This window comes from Trachemys scripta, chromosome 7 (assembly GCF_013100865.1).
Source record: "Trachemys scripta elegans isolate TJP31775 chromosome 7, CAS_Tse_1.0, whole genome shotgun sequence".
Taxonomy (NCBI): domain Eukaryota; kingdom Metazoa; phylum Chordata; order Testudines; family Emydidae; genus Trachemys; species Trachemys scripta.
In genome coordinates this window covers 92,715,292-92,734,106 of record NC_048304.1, presented here as the reverse complement: position 1 = coordinate 92,734,106, position 18,815 = coordinate 92,715,292, and the positions used below count along the sequence as shown (strand labels likewise).

Genomic DNA, 18,815 nt, shown 5'->3' with positions numbered 1-18,815 from the left:
CACTTTATTTATGTATCTTTTTGTAACCTACTGCAATGCAGACCTGTAGCAGAGTTGTCTCCTCTCACTCTTCTCCCAAGGAATGTATATTTGGTGATGAGATTCTTTAGGAATGGATTTCCCTCTGCTCAGCAGAGTCAATTAGCAGTTTAACTATTCTCATCATGCAGTTTTGTTTAGCTAAGGATAATCCCATTTTTGATAGTTTAAAGAGTATAATGCTCTTACAGGGAATTCAGTGACTTCCTTATTTCTTGTATAATAAATCACACATATCCAAAATATTGTAGCAGTACTTCTTAGCAAATAGATGTCAGCATTTGCACTGTAAGTAATTTTTCAATTTTTGATAACTCAGTCACTTAATTTAAATTCTGGAGCGCCTGTGACACACAGGTTTAAATAATTAATCCATTCATATTTAGTTTAGGGACAGGTGTCAAAATATTGAAATTAAAAGTTGTCTACACTTGTATTTTTCTTCATACTTCCCATTAGTGGTTGCATCAGTGGGAACATTACTATAAATTGGTTGTAGTCATTGGAACCACTAAGTTGTGTAAACCTGCATGTGTAGAAGAGACAGTAGATAAAATGCCAGCTGTCTGTCTGCCTTAGCGCTCCTACTTATTGGTACCACTGATGTAGTGCTACTGTAAGAATTTGAAGAAATATGCAGGCATAGTTTTGGCAACATAGTTTTTTGCCTCACTTTCAGATTTTTTTAAAATTAACAATACCAGTAAAAGAGCACAGTTTTGAAACAACAACAACAAAAATAAAAAAGTTAATTTAATTGGTAAATCCTTTATTCAGAATGCAGAGATGCTGATTATGCTGCCCTTTTACACTGCACGTTATTACTTATTAGTGTCAAAGTTGATGGATTTTAATGGGAGTTTTCAGACTCGAATTTGGTGTGTTCCCTATTGTAGTCTGTTACACAGTCACTGTGCTTCTATCTCTCCACCAGACAACCAGTGCTAGACTCTGCAAAGGAAACCGTAAAGCTGTGCTTTTGCACTATTGAAATATCAGTGGCTATGGTGTTTAAAAAAAAAATCACACTTAAGTTTTTACTCTGCCCCAGTGTTGCAGGGAAACTGCTCATGTTCAGGGACAAACATTTGTTGGTTTTCTTCTACGGGTGTTAGCCTGGCCCATAGCAGAGGGAAAAGAGGAGTGAGGTACATGGAGAGAAATAAAACCAATGACCTAATAAAAGAGAGACATAGTCCCATTTGGGCTTTTTTTAAAGTGGGTAGGCTACATAATTATTGCCCCTGTATTATATAAATCCTGCCATATGTTGATAATCCCGTTGACTACAATATTTGTTCACCTCAAATAGTACAGTTTTTTTCATTCTACCTGTTAATGATTCTGTGGAGTTTCCAGAAACTGACATGATGTTGGGACACCTCATCACATGCACAACGCTAGTCATGCATGAAAATCTTGTCACTGGTTTCTTTATTTACTATTTGTTTCAAAGCTCTTGTGCACCTGATGAGTGCGTCTTTCAGCTTTGGTATCAAGTGAGTGTGTTGCCCCTGCCAATCTGCAGAGTGCTGACTTCTTCATTGGTCCCAGTGCTGATGCTACGAGCTTCCTCACCAATAACTGAGGACTTGTGGCACATCAGGACCTCCTTAGACAATTGGCTTCAGCCTTAGGTGTATAGGCTCTGGCCTTGGCTACACTGGCGCTGTACAGCGCTGCAACTTGCTGCACTCAGGGGTGTGAAAACGCCTCCCCCTCCCCGAGCGCAGCGAGTGCAGCACTGTAAAGCGCCAGTGTAATCAGCGCCTGCAGCACTGCACGCTTGCTCGCAGCACTGCAGGCTATTCCCCTCGGAGAGGTGGAGTACATACAGTGCTGCGAGAGCTCTCTCTCGCAGCGCTGGTAGCGCGACTACACTCATGCTTCACAGCGCTGCCACGTCAGCGCTGTAAATTCCCAAGTGTAGCCAAGGCCTTAATTTGTGCAGGAGAAAACACGTAAGCTAGTGGACATTCTTCAGTCCTTGATCTCAGGGAGCCAATGAGAGGTCACATCAAGGGAGGTACAAGTCCATGCTTGAGGGCAAAGACATTGGATCTCATGGGCAGGAAAACTTATTTGACTGCCTCCTTACAAATGCAAACTGCAAACCAGCAGACATTGCTATCCAAATAAAATAATGTGACCTGGGACTCCGTAGCCAAGTTCAGCCAAGTTTATGGACAAGTTACCCAAATCCTCTACAGAGGAGTTCAAGGCATTTGTTGTGGAGTTTGGTTGCAAAGATTTATTTGTAATCGGCCCTGCACGTAGCTGATATGGTTGCCGGAGTTATGGCTTTAGTGGTCACTATGAGCATCGTAGTTGCAGAATTCAGGAGTAGCAGCAGCTAGCCAACAGTGTGTGGATGACCTACATTTCAATAGTCAACTTCTATTCTCAGGCAAAATGGATGAGACTTTACATTCTTTTAAGGACTCTCCAAGCAAATCTGTGCTCTTTGGAAATTTATACTCCAGCAACAAGGATGCATAATTTTGGCAGTTAGCAGCAGTACTGCCCTCAACCATATTTTAGGCAGACACCTTACCAACTGAGACAAGACTACTCCAGAAAGGGGAATACGTTTCAGAGGAGGAGATCTTCAGGGTCTAGTTTTACCCAGCCACTCTGTCCCCCTTCCACCGTCATCCAGGCAGCCTATTTGCCTTGCATATCGAGAGCAGCAGACCAGTTGTGAACATCTCAACCTCATCATCTCAGTTTGGGGACAGGCTTTTTCACTTCTGCAGTGCTTGGGAAGCAATAATGACTGACAGATGGGTCCTTAGCAGTCTTGGATTGGGGTACTCCATTCCATTTTTGTCTTCCCCTCCATCCCGTACCTTTTCAGGGACCCTTCTTATGAGTCAGTGCTTCTTCAGCAGATTCAGACTCTGTGCACTGGGAGCTATACAGGAGATTCCTCATCAGCATGGTGGAAAGGGATGCTACTCCAGCTGTTTCCTGATCTCCAAGTCCAAGGAAGGAATAAGACCTATTCTCGATTGCTGCAGTCCCACCAGGTATATCAAATATGTGAGATCCCACATGGTTACCCTGGCTACTATTATTTCTGCACTGAATCACAACAACCAGTTTGCTGTTCTCAATCTCCAAGATGCTTATTTTCACATGTCAGTCTTCCCAGATCTCAGGAAGTTCCTGAGATTCCTTGTCGCAAGCCAACACTACCAAGACAAAGTTCTTCCTTTTGGCCTGTCTTCAGTCCCACATGTCTTTACCACATACATGATGGTGGGTAGCGGCCTATCTCAGAAGAAGGGGCCTTCATGTCTTCCCATTCTTGAATGATTGGTTAGTAAGAAGCAGATCCAGGAAGTGAGTCCTTAGTCATGTCCAATTCACATTGGACCTTTTCAATCAACTGGGGATGATCCTGCACAAAGAAAAATCAACTCTAACCTAGGGCTGGTGCGTGATGTAAAAAAAAAAATTAATCGCGCAGTTAAAAAAAACTGTTTTGTTTTTGAGTACAGTTATGTAATAAAAAAAATCTACATTTGTAAGTTTCACTTTCATGCTAAAGAGAATGCACTTCAGTACTTCTATGAGATGAATTGAAAAATACTATTTCTTTATCATTTTTACAGTGCAAATATTTGTAATAAAAATAATAAAGTGAGCACTGTACACTTTGTATTCTGTGTTGTAATTTAAATCAATATATTTGAAAATGTACAAAACATCCAAAAATATTTAATAAATTTCAATTGGTATTCTATTGGTTAATAGTGCAATTAATAGTGATTAATTTTTTTGAGTTAATCGCATGAGTTAACTGTGATTAATCGACAGCCCTACTCTAAACCCAACCCAAAAATTCAAGTTCATTGGGGCTCTATAAATTCAAGGGCCTTTCTCCCATGTAAACAATTCCAGGCAGTTCAGCACCTATGTCTGGACCTCCAATCGCATCCTTCCACAACAGCCTGTGAAGGCATACGGTTACTAGGCCATATGGCTGTATGTATTTACATAGTATAGCGTGCGAGGCTGCATCTTCATACCCATCAGCAATGGCTGAGGTTAGTCTATCATCCAAGTTGCCAGTCATTGGACAGTCCTATATGAGTGCCCCCAGAAACACTGGACTCTGTGCAATGGTGGATGGAGCAGTGTAAGGAATGTTGGGGGAAGAGGGGGAGGGTCCCTTTGTCTGTCCTCTACCAATAAGAACATTAGTTACTGATGCCTACTCAATAGATTGGGGGGAGAGCATCAATGTTAATTAATGATTCAGGGCTTGTGGGTGGAACAGGAAGCAACTGGTCATGTCAATGTGCTGGAACTTCAGGCAATATACAACACCTTCTAGGACCATATTTAAGGAGCAGCAGTGCATGTACTCCAGGATAGTACTACAGCAATGTGTTATGTGAACAACAGGGAGGAGCCCGGTACAGCCAGCTTGGTCATAAAAAAATGAAAATTTGGCACTTCTGCATAGTGTGTTGAGGTCCATTTTCTGAGAATGGGGTGGCATCCCTTCTTCGATCAACTTATTTATGGCAAAGGACAACAGAAAGTGTCGTCAATTCTGTTCCTGAGCAGAAGTCAGCCTGGAGTCCATTTTCGACGTGTTCCATCTGAATTGTGAAGAGAGCCTGATGTATGCCTTCCCTCATCTCTCTCCCCATATTCAGGGAGGAGTGGCAATGCTCGGAAATGGTTAGGGAAATTCTGCTTAGTTGTAGAAAACCAGCTACAAGATCCATCTATTTGTCTACAACATGAAAATGATTTTTGATTTGGGCAACATCCGAGCAAATTCAGCCCACGTCAACTTGGATTCAGGACATTTTGGACTATTTGTTGCATTTGAAATCTTTGGTCCTTGCTCTTAGGTCCCTGAAGGTTCATTTGGCTGCGATCTCAGCTTTACATCATCCCATCCAAGGAAAGTCTGTATTCTAAAACTCCCTATAATGATTTTCAAAGGTATTATTCACCTTTCTCCTCCAGTGAAGGAAATGGTCCTCTTGTGAGACCTTAATATGGTGCTGGCGGTGCTAATGGGTCTGCTTTTTGACCCAATAGCAACATGCTCATAGCTTGTCTGCTGGGAGAGGAGCACCATTCTTGTGGCTATAACATCTGCAAGAAGAGTCAGTGAGATATAAGCCTTAATGGCAGATCCTCCGTATGCTCAGTTCTTCAAGAATAAGGTGGTTTTAAGATCACATCCAACATTTTTGTTCCAAACGGTGTCTCAGTTTCATCTTAATCAGGTTATTTTTTTACCTCACAGTTAGGGTCCTACTAAATTCACGGTCCATTTTGATCAGTTTCACGGTCATAAGATTTTAAAAATTGTAAATTTCATGATTGCAGCTATTTAAATCTGAAATTTCACTGTTGTAATTGTAGGGATCCTGACCCAAAAAGGAGTTATGGGGAGGGGGGAGGGACGTTGCAAACTTATTGTAGGAGGTGTTGTGGTACTGCTACCCTTGCTTCTGAACTGCTGCTGGCAGCAGCACTGCCTTCAGAGTTGGGCAGCTGGAGAGCGGCGGCTTTTGGCCAGGATCCTAGTTCTGAAGGTAGAGGTGCCATCAGCAGCAGTGCAGAGGGATGGCATGGTATGGTATTGCCATCCTTACTTCTGTGCTGCTGCCTTCAGAGCTGGGCGCCTGGCCAACAGCCACCATTCGCTGGCCACCCAGCTCTGAAGGCAGCACAGAAGTAAGAGTGGCAATACCGCAACGCCCCTAAAATAACCTTGTGACCCCCCTGCAACTCCCTTTGGTGTCAGGATCCCCAGTTTGAGAAATGCTGGTCTCCCCCCGTGAAATCCCTATAGCAGTGGTTCCCAAACTTTAACAGCCTGTGAACCCCTTTCACTAAAATGTCAAGTCTTGCGAACTCCGTCCTAAAAATAAATATTTCTAGGGATTTTCTCCTTTATCTGAGTATAAATTATAAAAGCAGTGATCTTGGAAATATAAAATTTGTTTTTAGGACCTGCTTATTACACACTATTTATTATTAATTATTATTTATCATTACAGTATTTTTATTACATTATGAAAACACTCTTCCAAGATCTCACTTTCGTAGCTTGTATCACTTTGAATAAGCCTGTTATAAGACAAGGCTCCTATGTTTCATCAAGGAGTATCAGATGTGAAACAGCATGAAGGTATTTAAGAAGACAACTCAGAGTGTTCCTCCTACACAAGCATTCAGGTCTTGAGCAGTCCAGGAAAACAACACACATTACAACAAAGCTTAAACTTGTTCTTCATAATAATTTTAAAAACAATACTAGCTGCCTATTTAATTTTAAAAACAGCAGAAAATATCCACCTTTTCATTTTTTATAAGGAGTCTTGAAGTTTAAATCTCCTCAGTGTGATAGATATGCTTGCTTTGATCTGCTTAGCTCTTGGAAGTCAAGGGGCTCTGGGCTGCTGGCCCTGTGCTGCCTGGGATCCCTAGCACATTAGGGAACTTTTTCCTGAGAACTCCCTGTAACATTTCGGGAACCCCCAAGGGTTCATGAACTCAATTTGGGAACCACTGCCCTATAGTATAGGGTAAAAGCACACACAAGACCAGATTTCACAGGGGGAGACCCGATTTCACAGTCCGTGACGTGTTTTTCATGGCCATGGATTTGGTAGGGCCCAACTTACAAATAGGCTGCTCTGCCAAATTGGCTGCCTGCTGTATGTAACGATTAATGTTTTTCCTACTGTTGATCAAGCGAAACCTTTGTCACACTTGGCCCATGGTGCATGATGGAGGTGAAGGGAAGATATGCTGCAGTCTGAATAGTAGTATTTTCAATGCATACAGATCATGAGGAAAAATAGTACACAGAATCTATGTCCGGAAACTGGGGTTTGGTTTGAGGGATGGGCTCATGAGCTTTTAAGCAATAAAATAAAGTATCACTAATTCTTTTATTTTCTGATGATGTCTCGAGATCTTGGAGTTAAAACTACAGTGCTGGTGTTTTCTTCCTCTTTTGTCAAGAAGAAAATGTGCCATGCCAATGTAGTTACTTAGCAAATTTGAAGCAGCTGGCCAGTCTAGGCATCTTAATTTCAGCACTTTTATTGATGTCAAAGATGGAAAGGCAGACACTATTTCTGGAGAGCTTGTTTCCCAATAAAAGAGCAGAGTAGGACAAGGGGGAGAGGAAAGGGAATATAGCTGTCATGCACTGCCAGCATGACTCTCAACTTCACTCTCCTGTTCTTTTTTCATTTCCCCCCAATCCATTTTAATTCGCTATGCTAGGATTCAAAGTAGATGAAATCCAATAAGCATCCTGTTTGAAGATGTGGTGATCTCTAGTGCCAAGTAAGATGGATGTTTTCAGTAATATATTAATAATATCTGATTATATTTCTCTGAAGAAAAATGTTTGAGGAAGTGCCCAGAGGCTTGTTTTTCAGTTTCTCTGAAATTTTGTTTTAACTCTGAGGTTTCAGGAATGAACTCTGATCATGTCCAGTAACTGTAATTGGTAGGTGCAAGTGTCCAGCAGTCCTTAGGATCAGGCTCTGATCTTGTAAACTTTGCTAATTTGAATTTCAGTTCTGTAGATACTCTAAGTAATATGATTAAACTGAGATATTTATAGCACCGCTCTCTTTTTTCCCCCTTTCCTAGCATTTCCGTGGTTCGGAATGGATATTGGTGGAACATTGGTTAAACTGGTCTACTTTGAACCAAAAGACATTACAGCGGAAGAGGAACAGGAGGAAGTAGAAAACCTGAAAAGCATTAGGAAATACTTGACTTCCAATACAGCCTATGGTAAAACTGGCATTCGCGATGTCCATCTTGAACTGAAAAACTTGACCATGTGTGGACGCAAAGGGAATTTGCACTTCATCCGCTTTCCCACTTGTGCCATGCATAGGTTCATACAGATGGGTAGTGAAAAGAACTTCTCCAGCCTGCACACTACACTTTGTGCCACGGGAGGCGGGGCTTACAAGTTTGAAGAGGACTTCAGAACGGTATGTGGGAAATGCACATAATCTCACTAAGGAGCATCTATCTGTGAGTCCTTCTCCAAAACCAAATATGAGAGAATCTTTCCATTAACTAAAGTTTTCAATAAAATTACCTCTTTGTCACTCCTAGATGGTTACTTTTTTAACTTAAAGAATTGCTAATTGGGAACTATTTAGAACAATACTTCCTTAGGGTGAGAAACTTAGTGGATTGATTTTAAATAAGCAAGCAGACTCTGATTTAAATAATCAATTATAATCCTGTTTTTCATTTGTACTTTTTAGTTATTTTTTTTTAGTTATTGAAGAGAGGTTGATTCTCTTTGGTTGGTAATCATTAAAACATGTCACCAATTTGCAACTATGTATAGCCTTTAACACTGAATTTGGTATTTTTCTTGCTAACCAGGGGGATTTATTTAAGCAAATACATTTCTTATTTACTAAATGATGATTAATTCTTTTGCTTGTGACTTATTTCAAGGTCTGTTTGGATAGAAATTTTAATTCAATTAAAAATGCACCCGAAGCATTTTAAAATTATTATTTAATGAGTTAAATAAGGCTACTGTAGATTTGCTGGATACATTAGAAAAAATAAATTTCTCAAAACATGTTTTGCATTTAAAACCAGGTGATTTATTACACAAAGGAAATATCTGTTGTTAATGAATTGAACTAATTGTTTCTGGTCACCATGTCCTTCAGGAGTTTAGAATTAGATCTCATCATCACACCTAGTTTTCATTCTTAGATTGGAAGAGGAAAACAAGCTTTCCTCCTTTTTTCAAATCCCAGTCAGCTTCTTAACTTTGAATGAACTATAGTCATTGATTTGAAGTAGCTGAATAAACTTAAATGAATAAAATATTCTCTCTCTCTCTCTCTCTCTCTGAAAAAGGCTGCCAAAAGCTGTTAGCACTGCAACAGACGCTAGTTCCAGGTCATTAGCCAGTGCAAACAAATACGACTTAACTTTATTTAAATTAATTTAAATGATTTTAATAGACTATAGTAAGTTTAGGCCTTTAACAAATATCATAACTTCAAATTAAATTTTAAATGAGTTTATTTTTAAAAAGAAAAATATGTTTAAATTTTAAAAATCTGATTTTTTTTTAAATAATTGATTTTTGTCCAACCTGATGAGAAAAGGGGGAGGAAATATTTCTGTCCTACTCTACCCTTTTGCAGTCTCTCGATGATGGATCCATTTGTTTTGCTCTCCAGTGAACGGTACTGTGAGTCCAATCATGGTCATCACATACAGCTCATAAGATTAATATGTCTCAAATTCCTAAAACTTACAGGTGCTCATCTTGTGTTCTGGGCACTTATCCCATACGCTAAAATTACTAAATAAGCAAAGGACTTCCCATTAATATGTTCATCTTGGCCCACTCTCTTCTCATCAGCCTTACACAAGAAAAAAAAAAAAAAAAAAGATGGCCTTTGCAGCCTCCAGGGAAAGCTAAAAAAATGTGGCTTCTGACAGCTTGAGTGGGTGGGGGAAGTGAGTTTCAAATCAGAAGACCCATCCTAGAGAAGGCCCTGCCAGCAGCTCTCTGTCATTTGTATTGAGGGAGCTCCAGTGCCCCTGCTGATCTCAGCTGCAACCCTCTGTCACAGGGGGAGAGCAATTAGGTCCTAAACCAATGAGAGCTTGATAAATTAAAATCAGCACTTTGAATTCCATCCAGAAGCTTGTTAGAAGCCATGGCATCCCCCAGAACACAGATCTGAAGAACTGCCAATGTGTAACGTCACTTAGTGCAGAATGCTGCAGCCTGGCTTATTCAGCTTTTGAATCATCCTGAGTTGTCTCCATCTGTACAGTACACTGTGGCAGTCTATTTTGAGCATGGATAATAGTGGCAAGGTCTACATCAGAGAGAAAAGGTTGCACAGTGGCTTATTTTGTCATGGACCACAGTTTAAGAATCTGTGTCCTGAAGCATTGAAATGTCATTCTCTGAGTTTCTTGCACACTTGATACTTTTACATGCACACTGTAATGAATTGTAATGTATAACCTAACTATAGGGATGTATATAGCAAAAATTTAGATGCATCCTTTCATAGAAACAGTGTTTAATCTGATTGCATGCATGTAAATCCATGGAGCAATGTATAATGGTAAATTGCTTTGTTTAACCTCTGTAGCCTACTTTTGTATTTTTTCCCCTTGTAACATTCATTTTTGTATTTCATAACAGTATTTCTAAATATCCATGAATTGTACTATCTAGTTTCCTTCAGGATTGCATAGCTCTAGCAGGAAAGTGTCTGCCCTATTATTGCAAAACAACACTTTCATATCCAAGCAGTAGTGTGACTTTTAGTATTGCTGCTGCTTTCTTTTATTCCCCAAAGAATCATTACTTCTTGCCTGTTTGAGAATCGGGTTCCAAATCTCCCTTCTAGCTTTAAATATTTTCCTCAGATTTGATCTCAAATACCTTATTCCTTCCTATTCTCTCCATTTCTCAAATATTAACTTTTCAGTTCCCCATTTCATATCTCTCCACAGTGATTGGTCCTGATGTTCAGCCTACTCCTCCATCAGTTGGAGTAATGGTTGCCACATTCATAAAACTAAACAAGAAGTTGGTGAAGATTTCTTAGAGGGGGGTGATATGTTCTTAATTTCAGGTATAGATGAAGTGGTGAGTGGATACATATTACTATTCTACAGATACAACATTACCACCCCATCCAATCCAGGTGTAGATGTGTAATTAAAACAATAAGTGACTAAATATTACACTGAAAATAAAACGATTCCCTTACCTCAACATCTTCAAAATGTTAGGGGCTAAAACATCATTTTAAAATCAAACTTTATTTTTGTCGAAGTTTATGGGACCACCGGAGAAGTGGTATAGTATAGCTTCTAGGGCCTACAAACACTTTTTCTGCATTATTGGTCCTTGCCATAGTGAGTCTAAGCACTCCCCACTGGCTTCCACAAATCAAAAGGGACAAAGGACTGTGCATGTGATCAGCAAACCTCATCCAGAATCTCTGTCTGCAAAACTGGGTGGCACTCAACTGGCAGAAATTACACACTTGTACCTTCTTCCTCAGACACTCGATTCAGAGGACCAGAAAAACTAGAGCTACACTGAAGAAGGTTGCCTGATTGAAAGCAGTCCAGTACCATCACCAAATATCTCACTGTTTGGAGCTGTTCCAATTCTGAGTTGCAGAGGCAGATTCTTAGAGGTGCTAAGCACCTGCAATTCCAAATAAAGTCAGAGGGAATTGAGTTCTCATCACCTCTGAAAATGAAACCTTTAGTCTCAGAAACAAGGAGGCAGGTAAAAATCTCCTATGCCACAGTCAGCTGGATTGCTTTCTAGCCTCCCTCTCTGATGTACTAGAGGAGCTTGGGTTGTTTAGTCTGACAAAGCGAAGGCTGAGGGGGGATATGATTGCTATCTTTAACTATATTAGAGGGATTAATACGAGGGAGGGAGAAGAATTATTCCAGCTTAGTACTAATGTGGATACGAGAACGAATGGATATAAACTGGCCGTGGGGAGGTTCAGGCTTGAAATTAGACGAAGGTTTCTGACCGTCAGAGGGGTGAAATATTGGAACGGCCTTCCGAGGGAAACGGTGGGGGCGACGGACCTGTCTGGTTTTAAGATTAAGTTAGATAAATTTATGGAGGGAATGGTTTAATGGTAAAACATAGTAGTCAAGGAAAACCAAGAAATGGTAGGTAAATTGTATAATGGCTGACAGGGGTCAGGCTGGAGACTCTTGCCTATATGCTCGGGGTCTTACTGATCGCCATATTTGGGGTCGGGAAGGAATTTTCCTCCAGGGCAGATTGGCTGAGCCTCTGGAGGTTTTTCGCCTTCCTCCGCAGCATGGGGCAGGGATCTCTAGCAGGAGGGTTTCTGCCAATTGAAGTCACCTAAAACAGGATTGGGGACTTCAACAGCAGAGTCCAGGGAAGGGGTAGGGACGGTTTTATGGCCTGCAGCATGCAGGGGGTCAGACCAGATGATCATAATGGTCCCTTCTGACCTTAAAGTCTATGAGTCTATGAGTCTATGTAGGCTGTTTGTAAACCCTGGTGACTTAGGACAGTGCAGGAGAAAGGCGTGCCTGAGGCTCATCCCGTTGTCCTGGGCAAAAATGATAATTCCCCAGGCCATTGCTGCAGTGCTTCTGGCATTTGAGCATTTTCCTTGGCGTTCTAGGATCCAGCTGGATCCATTCATCTCTTAAGCCTATTTCTGTGGTTTCACTTATCAGCCAGAGGGCAATATATAATCCTCAGTGAGGAACATGAACAAGAATGAGTTAGTAATATGGCAGAATTTTCAGCTTGGCCTTTTCCCTTCCTTCCTGAATGATTTTACTGGTTGCATTTACTTGCAGGCAGCACTGCTGTTCCTGGGAGCTAGCTGTGCTGGCAGTGTTTCTTTACATAGTTTGTCACTCAGTTATGACCATTTTTCATTGGTCTGTATTAAGTCAATTCTTCATGAGTAATAGGTCACAGGGTAGCTGGATCCTGTGAGTAGACTGGGCCCAGCTCCCTGTTGTCAGTATTTATTAGGCCCAACTGAACCAATTAAAAGTGGGGAGGGCTGTACCTGTAGCGAAAAAGGCCTGTAAGAGGATGGGATGAGGAGGTGTGATTGTGGCAGACTGTGCCTGGGGAGAGAAACCACAGAGGAATAGGTCTAACTCCTGTGGTAGCTTCCTGGAACTACCAGGTGTCTATGGAGGTCGCCCTGGGGGCCAGTGTTCCAGAAGGGAAACAGAATTGGCTGAGAGCAGAGCTGGCTATGAGAAGGGATCTGGTAAGGACTGGCGTGCTGCAAGTGGCAGGATTACCTAAGACCCCACTGGCAGGATAGGCCATGAAATCCTAGGACAAACGGAGAGCTGAGGAACTGTGGGTTTTGGGGTTCTTTGGGTGGGTGGGTGGTCTGTTACACGCTTATGTTTGGACAAATAAACTCACTTAAAGGAGAATGGGTGTGTCAGAGAGTCCTTGTTAAGCGGTGGAGGAGCCCTGCCATTTCACCTATGGTGGAAAGCTGAGGTACTTTGGCCCTGGTAAAAGGGCAAAATTAGGTGGAACTTTGGTGCCCAGTGAAGAGGGGGAAATCAGAGACAGGGTGCTGCAGAGTGACCCTTGGCTGTGAAGGGGTGCTTAGGTGTCAGGCTCCCTATTTCAGGTTATGTCTGTAAAGAGGATATGGGATTCTTTGCTTGCTCACCTGCAGTATAAATCCTTTGAAAATTCTTTACCTTCTTCTGGAATACCCTGTCTATCCAAAATGCATGTTTCTTCCACAATAAAATGCTTTGTAATATAACAAGAAATAACTCATTCTGTCACTTGGCTTATGTTACAGAGAAAGTCTAGATGAAAGACACTTGAGATGTGGGGTGAGAGATGTGCCTCCAAATCTTTGACATTTCTATAAAAAAACTGCCATGTTTCCCTACCATATTTATTTAGCTTGTGAATTATAAATCTGACATCAGAACCACTCCCATTGCAGTTAGTGGCAAAATTCTTATGGATTTCAGTGGGTCTAGATGGGGACCTTGTTCTCTATTCTATAGAGAATCAATCTAAGAAGATATCCCTGGAAGCTTTTTAGGCACTTTACCAAGGTGGGAGTGAGGAAGGTAGTTTCTAATCTTTTAAAAATTGATTTGTAAACACTCTCTTTTAAAACAACCTTAGGCATTTTCAGGCAGATTCAAATTGTCTGTTTCTAGGAGTGTATTGTTAGTCACTGCAATGGAAAGTAATAGGGTTAGACTGATTTCTGACAGATGGTGGATCCTGTCGTCATAAAAGCTTAAATATTTCCGTATTGAATTTAATGAAAACATGTCCATATCAATTATTTCTAGTCATTTTAAGCTGGAATGATACTTTTGTGTGTTCATTACAATTGTGAACAATTATAAATCAATACACTCAAGAGATACGAATTGTCTTGGTGTACATCTGTTAATTTTATAATGTACATCTTACCTACTTTTTAAATAATATGAAACAGTGGAGCAAAACTACACATAAATGAGAATTGGGAAAGTCTGCTCAGTGATTATTTACTACATGTTTGTTATTCCCAAAAGGTTATTCTTTGTTATTGATAGAATCTTGTTCTATGCCTTCTATGCAGGGCTTGAAAAATCCACTTGCCCACACCCATTAGGAAGATTCCCCAAAGTGTGCCATCAGCTACTGGAAAATCTGAGCTTTTGTTTTAAAAGCCCCGATGATTGCAAAAATAACCTTGATGTGAACAAATTATTGATGGGTGCCATGCTGACTGCATAAAGGCAGCTCCCTATGTCTCTATTGCTGCTCATAGCTCTCCAAGATACAGAAGAATGGTGTTGGTTTTACCACTATTGTTCAGAATCCTTTGGGTAGCTGTGATACTGACAAAATTCTTGTTAGTTTTACTCTTCTTCTGCTTGAGAAGGCTAGAAGCTGTCACCTTGGGGCAGAGGAGTCAACAGTGGAATCTTGGGAAAGATAAAGTAGTGAAAACTCTTACTGTCACCATCACCCTTAGAAGCCAGGAAGCTCTGGTGAGAACAGAGAATGCTCCTTTCTTCGCTCCAGCTTCCAAAGGAGGTTGGGGGAGAGCGGATCTTAAAACTTATCAGATACCTGCTATCTGCAGACTGATATAAAAGATGGATCCTCTCAAGGGGGGAGGGAGGTCCAAGAATAGCACCCTGGTAGGTATCCTAGCCACCTCCCCTTTCTCAACAGCTTGGAGTGGGACTGTCCTTGAATAGTGGAACCCCACCCATCATTCATGTCAGTCTGTTTCTAGTATGGCTTGTTCTTTGACTTGTAAGTGTATGGGCAGATTTCCAAACCCTGTATGGGGATGAGTAGGAATGAGGTAAACTAGAAGAGAAGTAGGTTCAGAGAGATTTTTGTGGAGAGGAGGCAGAATATTAGGGGAGGAAGTGGAGAACACCATTGTAGCGGTAAAGGTATACTGTGATCTGTTCTACAAAAGAAAATGGAAAAATTAGAGTGAGACCTGGAAGAGAGAGAAGGCATAACAAAAACCAGAGCTGTAGCAAGTGGGGCTATTGCAATTGATTCAATTGGATTAAAAATGCACTTGCAAAATATTAAATATTAGAAATAAGTTTACATATTTCCAAGAAAAATCCAAAAAGGAACAACTGTAACTTTAAGCTATATTTAGATGGGATTCCAAAATTCAGATTTTATATAGAACACCCAAAAACATTGTGTAAGTTTGAATTGGTTTTGAAAACACAAATACAACTGAATTTGTATATAATGTGTCTTTTTGACTTCATTTTAAAAAAATGTATACTCATCTCTGCCCTGGCAGGTCCTAATGAGACCATTTATTTCTTTGCAAATATTTCAGGTTTATCCATTGATGTTCTTGAACAGGGCTGAGTCATCTTATGCTTTATTATTGGAGTCTGAGGGCAGGTCTACACTTAAAACGATGCAGCTGCACCTCTGTAGTGCTTAAGTGAAGACGATCCTACGCCAACAGGAGAACTTCTCCCATCGATGTAGCGCTATCTATACGGGTAGGGTGGGGGGAGGGCTAGGTTGATATAACTACATTGCTATGGGGTGTGGATTTTTCACACCCCTCCGTGATGTAGTTATACCAATATAGCTCTGTAGTGTAGACCTGGCCTCAAACACGTCATTTACTTGCAAAGAAATTTCTACTCTGATCCAGCATAGTCAGACTTTCCTGTGGATAACTACTTTACTAATGTCAAGGACTTAAACCTTCCCAAAGAAGCAAGAAATGTTCCCCTATACTGGGGGGAGGGGAGGAAAATCAATCAGTAAAGGCCCCATTCACAGGGTCAGCTGCCACTTCCCTGGTGGCAACTGTCTGGTGTCATCTTTCTCCCTGGAGTCAAGTCAATTTATACTCCACTTGGGTGTGACCGGTCTCCCTTTGTTCATTATTACGCCTGCCAGAAAGGTCTTTATGAAAGCATTTGAAAAACATACTCTTTGAGCAGGTGTACTATATTTGGGAGTGGGCATGGAGATGGAGTAGTCTCTGTTCTACAAACAGTGGCTTTTGTAGCATCTGTTGACTTCTCCAGCACACCACTGTACCCCACTGTCTAACCCTGGAACCTGCCTATCTTTGGAAATTATCTATTGTAGGGAAGGCATAGAATATGGCATTGCTCCCTCTATGGTCACACTAGTTTCCAAGTTTGAGATAAACTTGTCTATAACTTCCTGCTCCTGATGGTTTTTCAGGCCTTCTTAAGAACCTCTCTGTTTTGTGGCCATCATAACTGTTTCCAAAACACTCCAATAAAAATGTAATAGGAGGTCCCAAACAAAGCCATTTGTGCAATGCAGTAACAAAAAACAAGAAATGGCTCCCACTTTAAACAAGTAAAACTCACTGTAAACTTCACAAGCTCCAATCTTTCCCCTCAAGAGTCTTGTTTGTTTGTTCAGCTGTTTCATCCTCCCAACCTAAAATGATATTTGTATGTATGTTGCGAGCTGGGGAGACGCTACAATGGACAGCAGAATGCTTGTTATCAATAACTTCCTGGGGACGGCAGCTTCAGCCAGAGGGGAGCTGGCTTTGTACATTCACTTTCTCATGTGAAAGAGGTGATAGAAGGCTGGAAAATATCAGCAAATACACTGACGTTAAAGGAGACCATCCTTATTTAATGTAAAAGCTTTCACACAAATCTTTGACCTTTATCATGCATTGTGTACAGAACTTTGGTTCTTTTTCAGCAAAACTGGGTCTTGGAAGGTTGAAGCCAGGATGGATCAGAATATGGCCGAATGATGTCACCAGGAAAGAAATAGACCTACTCAATACCATGGTTAAGGTCTAAGGCAACATCTTTTTTTCTGAGTCTACTTGAGTCACTTCTATGAAGAAGGATAGATTTTTGGTTAATGAACAGACCTGGTTCTCTTTCTCATGCTACCACTGACTTATAGTATGATATTGGGCAAATAAAGCTTTCTGTAATTCAGTTCCCTCACCTGTAGAATATGAGTAAGTAATACTTAGCTCATAAAGCAGTTCTGAAGCTAAAATAATTAATGGTTATAAAGAACTTTCAGCCACCTAAATTCAGGGGCAAAACTTGTGACAAAATGTTTTGTAATGAGATAAAATAATTGTTCTCTAGTAATTTTTTTGCTGGGAATATTGTGTGAGAAAGAGAGCAGAGGAAGGACTTTTTTCAGATGATTGTGCAGCAACTGACCCAGCAGAGACACCTGAAAGCAGGGCAAATTTCCATTTCCCTGTTACCATGGATTGAAACTTTTTCATCCCCTGGGTTTAGACAGCAGATCTGTTAAATCCTCCTCTACTTCCCCTACATTCCATTTCTCTCTAATGGAGCTCTGGATGGATCCCAAGAGTTGCAGAAATTAGAATTTTTGCTGTCAGAATCATAATTTTGTTCCCATCATTCTTCTTGATACTGATACTTCAGGTTATTTCATTCTTAGGGCTGTGTTGTTATACTTTTCATTATATGAAATTGACTTATTGGAGAGACACAAACATTTACAGATTATTATTATGGTGCAATATTGAATGAGATTTTAAGTCCACAAGTTTTTGAAAGTCAGAATAAAGGGTCATATAACTACTAATTATGGCCCCTTGTTAATACATATTATATCAGATGTTTATTATGCAGCATGTTCACACAGCAATGAACAATGTGTGATGTGAGTTACAAATAAAATGTATTGGAAAGTAACTATATTTCATTCCACTCCTTCAGTAATATAGAGAAAAGTGAATTTTCCTTTGTTATTTGTGTATATTGCATCTGTCTACAGATGCATCTATGGTATGTAGTATTTTGCCTTCCTGCATCTGTGTTGTGTGACTCTGTGAGGAAAGATCCTTATAATATATGCACATATTGGGAGAGGGTTATGGTTACTGTAGGAAACTTTACTCTGAATTTGGAGCAATTAAAAGTTAACCTCAGGGTTGCATTTAGCAAGACCAAAAAATGGTTTCTTCTGTAATCAATGAGGGATGGTGGGGTTCATGTCTCAGGATGGAGCACATCTTTTCTGGTTGCTGTTCATTCAACTAGAGAAGTGGCAATCTAATAACTGGGGATTGTTCCAAATCCGCATGTTTATAAAGCAGCTTTATAAGGTTACTTTTATAAAACTTATTGAAAATTTTAGTTTTTCCAGCTCCTTTTCATTGCCCTCATTCATCATGTAAACAGTGCAACCTAGTACACCTGAGCAGGGGATAGTTATATTTTTTTCTCTCTGCATCCTTCCCCCATACTGTTTACTCCCTTGATATGGACTCAACCTGTGTCATCTTGAAAGAGATACTTTCCACAGAACTGTCCTATTATACAAGCAGGAAGCATCAGTCAGTCTGAGCCTATTAAGTAATATGTTATGACGAGCTTGAGTCCAGTCATGGGTGGCTTATGATGTTTCATAGGAAAACATCCTTTTTTAGACAAAAGTTATTTTATATCTCTTCTTGCCATATTCTTTCATTATCAAGGATTATTTCTATGCACATGGGATTAGTTTCTTACATTTAGATCATGGAGAATGATGACTTCCAATATGTGTTTTCATGAGACATCCTAAACTGATCCACCTGTATAACCTAAGGAAGAAACAGCTTTTTAAAATCTGTGGATAAAAAGGTGCTGTAGAAGTGTAAATCCTTACTAATAATGTTTCTGTATTTTCTGATGTGCCAATAGCA

At 40.4% G+C, this 18,815-nt stretch overlaps 1 protein-coding gene across 3 annotated transcripts in view; it reads left to right on the top strand.

Annotated features, from left to right (window-relative positions):
• PANK1 (pantothenate kinase 1) overlaps nucleotides 1-18,815 on the top strand; it is a 37,444-nt gene that overhangs the window by 6,981 nt on the left and 11,648 nt on the right. For 2 of the 3 annotated variants that reach the window (XM_034775389.1, XM_034775390.1), the window contains exon 2: nucleotides 7,687-8,039. In XM_034775389.1, the coding sequence (XP_034631280.1) occupies nucleotides 7,687-8,039 (353 nt within the window). Of the gene's footprint in view, nucleotides 1-7,686; nucleotides 8,083-18,815 lie in introns of those variants that run through there. The other variant, XM_034775391.1, reaches the window with a different exon arrangement.